Raw genomic sequence first — 8,064 nt, 5'->3', positions numbered from 1 at the left:
TTCCAGACATGGAAGTTCAGGGAATTTTATAATTTTTGGTACAAAGTCAAGGAATATCAGGGAATTCTGTTGTAGCAGTTTAAAATGTATCTGCCAAAATACATTAATATAAATATATTTCCATGCAGCATTGATGTTTATCAGCTTCATTACCTTTTTCCATTACTGCTTGCTTGAGTGGTTGTGGTTAGCCCTATTTGTTTTTTTCAATGCCCATTTATTCATTTCCCGCTCTAAAAAATATCAAAGATACTAGTATGCTACGCAGCTGTTCTGAAATCTTGAAATTGAAAGCTGGAAAATGTTGAAAGCTAAAGCAGCCCTGAAGGTTCCACATGAAAATCTCTCATCATCCTTCCATCTCTCTCTCTCTCTCTCTCTCTCTCTCTCTCTCCCCTACAGGCCAGACCAGAGTCAGGGCACAGTTACAGACTCATCGTTCGCATCGTCGGCTGAGCCGGAGAATGAGGAAGGGTCCCTCTCGTGCGAGTCTACCCCTCGGTCACTGCCGTCTTTCATTGCCCTCCCCAGCTCCCCAGAGGATGGCATCCCCCCAGACACGCCCCCTCACGCCCTGGTCCCACCCATCGGTGAGTCATGCAGGGTTCCCACGGGTCATGGAATTTCTGGAATATCGTGGAATTTTGGAAAGTCTATTCCAGACACGGAAAGTCGGACGGAAACACGGAATTTTATTATGTTTGGGGCAAAGTCAAGAATATCAGTGAATTTAGTTGTAGCAGTTTAAAATGTACTTATATTAATACAAATATATTTCCATGCAGAATTGGTGTATATCTGGTTATTCGCATTACTGCTTGCTTGAGTAGCCCAACTTTGTATTTATTCAATGCCCATTTAGTCTTCTCTCGCTCTAAAAAAGTAAAAGATTCTTAAACGCTACACGGCTGCTCTCAAATCATTGGTCGGTATATTGTACTATTCATTGTATAGTAGATCATGGAAATTCAAGTTTTTTGTCAGGGAAAGTCAGGGAAAAGTCCTGGAATTGTACGTTTGACTTAGAGTGAGAACCCTGGTCATGTGACTTGCCATGGCTACTGAACAGACCCCCTCATGCATCTGAACTACGGAAAGATATTTACGTGAATAAGTAGCCTTGGCTGTCACACTAACTAAAGTATTTGTCTCCCTTTCTCTCTCTCTCTTTCTCTCTCTCTCTCTCTCTCACCCTCTCAGCAAAAGGGGAAAAGCTTCATATCAAGCCCAGATTTTAGAGACTGTGACCTCTCAGGGGTTGCCCCCGCCGTGCCTAGAGCGTCCAAAAACCAGCTTTCCCAAGGTTTTAATTGTTCAAGTGTTTGTATTGGAATTAAAAGCAGAATGCTGACTGATTTCAATCATGGGTTTGGGTGTGCTTCTTGGTGCTTGGAGGAGGACACTGACAGACTTCTTTTCTTCAAAACACAGAGGTGAAATTGCTATTACAATGGTAAGGTCTGAAATGCTTGCACATGAAACACATGCATTCACATGTATGTGTCTGAGCATGAACATATTAGTTCAGGAACTTCCCTCAAACCTGTTTTCCCATGAACCAGACAGTACAGCACCAAAGAGTATGTTAGTGCAAAATATCATCACAACAGACTACATACAGCTTGTTCCAGCTCCTGAAAGCACAAGACCAAATCAATAAGCTACTGACTTTAATAAACATTTCATAGATTAACTAATCATACGGTGAATCACAGACAGAACTAAACTACACAATAAAAGCTTTAGACACAAAGATACGTTACATGAATGGTACAGTTACAACTGACTGTGAAGTCAATTTCTTATATGCGGAGAGGGAGTCTAGTATGATTTTGGATTATTTTGGACCATTTTATACGTGCATATTCATATCAGTAGAGATAGGCTCATGCATCTTCTAGTAGTACACTTGTATTTACACAAGTTTAACTGGGGAGATGGTTGACTAGTTGGGTGTTTGTGTAAAAGTGAGGAGATTATGCGTAGGAGTGTGTAGGAGAGACACATGGTACACAGGTCTGACCTCCACTTACACATTCTCTAAGTTGAAGTGTGTGTGTGGTGTGTGACGTGGGTGTGTTTACATGTTTCTGTTTGTTTGAGGGAACTGTACAAGTGTATAAGTCAGAATCTATGGTGTGTGTGTGTGTGTGTGTGTATATAGTATAGTATAAGTATATATACTCTTTTGATCCCGTGAGGGAAATTTGGTCTCTGCATTTAACCCAATCCGTGAATTAGTGAAACACACAGCACACAGTGTACACACAGTGAGGTGAAGCACACACTAATCCCGGCGCAGTGAGCTGCCTGCTACAACAGCGGCGCTCGGGGAGCAGTGAGGGGTTAGGTGCCTTGCTCAAGGGCACTTCAGCCGTGGCCCACTGGTCGGGGCTCGAACCGGCAACCCTCCAGTTACAAGTCCAGAGTGCTAACCAGTGTGTGCGTGTGTGTGAGGGAAAGACGAGAGACTGACTATATGTAGTCTATAACAATAGCACAAATAAGCTGGTGTGTAAAATATCTTGACTCTGTTTTCTGTTGAGATGTTCGACACAAATGTCTGTGTGTTTTAGTGTGTGGCCATGGGCGGATTATGAACTTTCAGGCCCCTGGGCCCAGATGTATTAAGGGCCCCCCACTAATTGTAGTATATGTAGTAATGATTTCCTGTATTTTGGTGCATTTTAGGGATGGCCAATACTAAATTCAATCAGATTCATAGCCTACATCCTGATTTGTTGATATTGAGGCAATGGTTCCATGCAAAGGCTTGGGCTTCAGGGCCCCCTGACCCCTTGGGCCCCTGGGCCTGGGCCCGGTAGGCCCGTGCAGTAATCCATCCCTGTGTGTGGCTGTCCCTGAGCATTTGAAATGTATGTGCAGACAGACTATATTTGATTGTAAAAGCCAGTGTGTGTGGAGATTAGAGATGCCTGAAGAAGGGAGGAAACAGATGTGTGCACTTGAAATATAAGACGAGTTAAATTTGTAAAGTTACTAGTGACATATGTTTGTCTGTGTAAGTCTTACAAACAGGTGTATTTGTAAGTGCTGTAGCCAGATGTGCATGCATGTGCTAAGGCAGGTCTGGTGAGTGTTAGAGCTTGGGACAGCTGCATGTGTATAAGTATACCTAAGTGCTTGAGACAGATGTGTATGTGGATGTGTGTGTGCATGTAAGTGTTTGAGACAGATGTCTGCTACCGCCTGTCTCGAACCTACAGCAGGACTTGCTGAGCTCTGCAAACTCTAATTAAGATCAATACACCGCTTCTGAGTAAAAGCACGGGGAGGCACGAGCTGCAGACGCAGGAAAAGCTCAAGCGGAATTTTTCTCCCTGGGATTACGGGAGCTGCAGCAGAGAGAGAGACAGAGAAAACCCCGCGCGGCTCACTCAATAACGATCACCTGCGCCCCAAAGAAGAAGATTCATTAGTCGTGCCCCGTCTCTTTCCTTCTCTCCATCATACTATTCTTTCCCCGCGCGCTCTCCACCCCTCATCTCCCCCAGTTATACTTCCCTCCTCATTCGCGGGCCATTTTTCTCCTTCTCTATTCCCTCTGTCTCTTCTCTCTCTCCACACAGTTTTTCTGTGCGGCCCCTTTTGAGCGAGATATTCGACATGACATATACTGTCCGTGAGCATTTTCCGACGCGGGAAGTAGAGTCGGACTGACGGCGGCGGCGGGAGACTAGACAGACGGACTGCGCTGCGGGCGGCGGGAGAAGAGAGGTCCACTGCCAGACGTAGTAGCCACACAGGGTTTGTGACAAAGGGACAGAGTGGAGACTGGGGTCGTAGTAGAGGCGTAGAGTAAAACTGACGCTGAATCGAAAACGTCATCTGAACTGACACTGGCAGTGGCAGCACTGAATAACACATGTCGAATGGCATTTAAAAATGCATTTATTGCTTCTCGGAACCAGACTGAAGTGAATCTGGTGAAACCTTCCATCTAGGCCTATGTAGTGAAACCTTCCATCGTTTCAATGTCCTTTACGCCCTTTTGTATACAGATATGGGCCTGCTGTTAGAGATAGCTTACAGCCGTCGCTGAGCAGAGGTGTCAAACTATCTGATGGTGAAGGCTGGGCTGTATTAGTGTACTGACCAAAAGTTGCCAAGTCTCTCCCATACCTTATATGACTTAAGGGAAGTTGTATTGACAATTAGTGCTGAATCTTTGAGCTGAAGATTTGAGGGCTTCAGATAACCCCTAACCCCATTCACCTCATGCACACACACACACACGATAGACAGAGTTAAGCAGTAAAATGCTTGTCTGTGGTTTCATAGGAATTCACAACTCAATCCTCTCTGTCTCTCTCTCTCTCCCACTCTCTCTCTCTCTCTCTCTGGATCTCCGACATGCTGATGTCCATTTTGCTTAAATAGGGGGAACTGCACCAGCCACTAACTCCCAATATGCAAAGGCACAATGAAAACCCTGACTTCAAATTTATGTCTAGAGCCCTCGGCCACGCGCTCACAGCCCATCGCCCCCCTCAATGAATGGACTTCAGTAGATCTTCTTAAATGTGGCATTTCAAAGCGGACTGCTTAGCTCGGACTTTGAGGTCCAGCCCTGCTTATTTGATAAAACGCATATAATGACTTTGCGCACCTTAAACTTCAAGCACCGCGATATGATTTGTCCCTTCCCTTAATACATCTTATTTCTTTCCTCTGCGTCGGCAGATTTGATGCGAGCTGCGCGCGTCTCTCGGACATCACTCCAAGTGAAGGAGAATGGCGCATGCACGAAGATCACTTTGTTACCATAATAAACTTTTAACAGTATTGGCCACGGTGTGAATACATTTAGCCATAATTCGGTAATAGTCGATGTTTAAGCAAACGTGTGTATTATGTACGTTAGCTTTTAACTTGTTTTATACAGTATGCAAGGCCCAGACGGCAGGTGGTAAAAAAGACGACGACGGCCCCTTTTAACTGATGTTGCGTGACCCCTGGCCCACACGCGACTCTGTGATGAAGACTGACTTGATGCGCTATGTGATTCATTTGGTCATCATCAGGTCAAAAGCCGATCATAATTAACCCGGGAGCAGATATTGCACACTTATTTGTAGTGCTGGAGATGTGCATTGATTTTATGAAGAGACTGAATGAGATTGAGTGGGCCGCTTCAAATGGCGCGTCTTCAGTCCATTACAGAAAGCTTGAGATTAGGGTGTGAGTTTTGCTATAACTTGTTTGAGAGTATTTTCCTCACATTCCCTCTTTAGGAAAAGCAATAATTTCCCATTTATCAAACTCAATAGGAATGCATCCTACTGCGACTGTACCGGCGTAATTTCCTCAGTATTGTACTGTGTAAAATACATGCTACCTCTGTAAATCGATGCTGAATACGCCTATGAAAAGTAATTTATATGAGTGGGGATTGTGTATAGCCATATTTGTTCCGTTTGGTGTAAAATAGAATCAACAATTCACAAACTTACTCCTAAAGTCTTATGTTAATTTTTGCATAAAAAAAGTTCCACGTTTAGTCTCCTTGCGCATGCCTATGTCAGCAGCCTAAAATACCCACGTTCTCCAAAGGCTACATAAATTCAGAGAGGAGTTTTAGGCATTCGAAGTAAACATTTTCTCAGTAAATCTAGCAGCGCTATCGTCTTTCCTTTTTGCGCATCTTCTACTCTGTGTTCAAGACGGAGCTTAGTCGCTAGGGGGCGGGACTCAGCACCTGTTCTCGCGGAGACTGAGCCTCTGACAGCTGCCGCACGCTCGCTTCAGCTGGCCCAGAGGAGAGGTTGCTATAGGACAATGCAAATATGTCAGCCGCGCCCCATTCCATTGGTCTGTCCCGTACGCTGGGTGGGACAGTTCAAGCAGTTGTGAGTATAAAATCACAGATAGTCTCTCGGTGCGCGACTGAAACTGCGTGTCCGCAGCTAAGAGCGGCTACAACCAAGCCCCCAAAATAGAGACGAGGGTTTATTATCCAACATAACACATTTAGCAAGGAAATCACGTTCTGGATGCACAGGATATCTGCTACTGCAGGAAGAAGTATGCTTTCATTAAACTAATCTCCAAAAGGCGCCCGAGGCTGCAGCGAACACTGACCCAAGTGGTGCACTTCACGCCGCGGTAAGAAACTCCGCAAAACAACAGGCCCCCAGAGGCCTGGAGGGCGACAACCGTGCATTTCTTAAACAGGATTTTTACTTTCCTGATCCAGTGGAAATTTGACGGACTTTGCCCAAGTCTGGCCCTCTCTCAAAACTTGGGTGCGTGAGTCGACCATCAGACGGAGTGGATTTAAATCGTTATAGCCTACTGAGGAGAGAAGGCAAAGGAGGGAGAAATCTTTGCATCTCTTTCGATATCAAGAATTGTTTGCAGCGGCCGAACGCTATTGAGGTGACGGGAGGACAAGACAGGTTTGTGTCTCTGACATCACAAGTTTCTTGTTTCACCCTCCCCTGCTTCGTGATATTAAGGCGTTCATTTGACCCGGCACAAGTTGTCAACAAGAGGGACCGAGAGGCGGACTGGCAGGTGTACAAGTTCATTTACATGTACGAAACTGCGCGAGCTCAGCGCCGCTATAAATAGAAGCTGTTTTAAGGACTAAATACACCCTCTCTCAGGCGCGTGCATATGTATTAAAGCCATCTGTATAAATTACGCTTGGAGACATTCAGTCGGTCACCTACGTCGGAGGCTGTGAGAGCAAAGTGCCAGTAAAAAAACAAAACACGCGCGCGTTTCGCATGGACTGACATGGCCACCGATCTCGCCATGAGCGCGGAGCTACCGAACAGTCCCCTGGCTATCGAGTATGTCAACGACTTCGACCTGATGAAGTTCGAGGTGAAGAAGGAGCCGCCCGAAGCCGAGCGCTACTGCCACCGCCTCCCGCCGGGCTCACTGTCCTCTACCCCCCTGAGCACGCCGTGTTCCTCCGTGCCCTCCTCCCCCAGCTTTGGCGCACCTAGCCCTGGTGCGCCTCCGGGACACAACTTGGCTAACGGTGTCAACAACAACAACAGCAACAACAACAATCCGACCGCCGGCGGGAAAGGGCAGCTGGAAGATCTTTATTGGATTCCCAATTACCAGCATCATATCAACCCCGAAGCCTTGAATCTCACGCCGGAGGACGCGGTGGAGGCGCTGATTGGAAATGCGCATCACCATCACCATCACCACGCACCATATGAGGGCTTCCGCGGGCCACAGTACGCTGGGGAGGATCTCTCCGCCACCGCAAACGGCCACCACCACCCGGCCCATCACCATCACCACCACCACAGCCACCACTCTCACGCGCGCCTGGAGGACCGCTTTTCCGACGAGCAGCTGGTCAGCATGACTGTACGCGAGCTCAACAGACAGCTGCGGGGATTCAGCAAGGAGGAGGTGATTCGCCTCAAGCAGAAGCGGCGGACCTTGAAGAACCGGGGCTACGCACAGTCATGCCGGTTCAAACGCGTGCAACAGCGGCACATGTTGGAGAGCGAGAAGTGCACACTCCAGAATCAGGTGGAGCAGCTCAAACAAGAGGTCGCGCGCCTTGTCAAAGAACGGGACCTGTACAAGGAAAAGTACGAGAAGCTCGCGAGCCGAACCTTCAGCGGCAACGGTAACAGAGAGGCGTCAAACGGAAGTCATGGGAAAGGATCCAATGAGTTTTTCATGTCTTAGACTCTCCCCACTGACTATCTTATTTATTTTTAACCATACTTTGTATTTTTTTCTGTGTGAAGTTTTGTTTACAGTTCACGAAATTGACGCACACAGAAGTGACATTAGAAATAGGTCTCTACAGGTGTGTTCCCTGCCTGTGTATAGGCCTATACAATATTCTTTAGTCTTAATCACAGTTTATTTCTGTACAGTAGAGAGAAGTAGGCTATGCATTAGGCCTATGCGATCTCTGTCGTAAGGGATCCAAAAGCACCTGCTGTCCTATAGAGAAATTATTTTCGTCTTTGATTCGACTAACACATTTGAAGTCTTACTAGACCATTGATCCTGATAGAACAGTGATTTATAAGCGTTTAGCGTTTCTAAATCTGAGAC

The 8,064-nt window shown here is 46.4% G+C and overlaps 2 protein-coding genes across 2 annotated transcripts in view; both read left to right on the top strand.

Annotated features, from left to right (window-relative positions):
• zc3h3 (zinc finger CCCH-type containing 3) overlaps positions 1–1,361 on the top strand; it is a gene marked incomplete at its 5' end in the record, with an annotated part of 14,703 nt that extends 13,342 nt beyond the window's left edge. The window contains 2 exons of the mRNA XM_076291473.1: positions 403–590; positions 1,201–1,361. Coding sequence (XP_076147588.1) covers positions 403–590; positions 1,201–1,238 — 226 coding nt within the window. The remainder of the gene's footprint in view (positions 1–402; positions 591–1,200) is intronic.
• Positions 1,362–6,762: 5,401 nt separating this feature from the next.
• mafaa (MAF bZIP transcription factor Aa) lies at positions 6,763–7,686 on the top strand. Its single transcript, XM_076291472.1, has one exon. It carries the CDS (start codon positions 6,763–6,765, stop codon positions 7,684–7,686), a length of 924 nt encoding a protein of 307 aa, XP_076147587.1.
• Positions 7,687–8,064: the final 378 nt, after the last annotated feature.

Source organism: Alosa pseudoharengus, unplaced genomic scaffold (assembly GCF_046254945.1).
Source record: "Alosa pseudoharengus isolate Yale_2024_CS ecotype anadromous, Long Island Sound unplaced genomic scaffold, YU_APseudo_1.1 YU_APseudo_1.1_scf_188, whole genome shotgun sequence".
NCBI lineage: Eukaryota > Metazoa > Chordata > Actinopteri > Clupeiformes > Clupeidae > Alosa > Alosa pseudoharengus.
The sequence above is the reverse complement of the archived record's forward strand: the minus strand, read 5'-3'. Positions and strand labels throughout refer to the sequence as shown.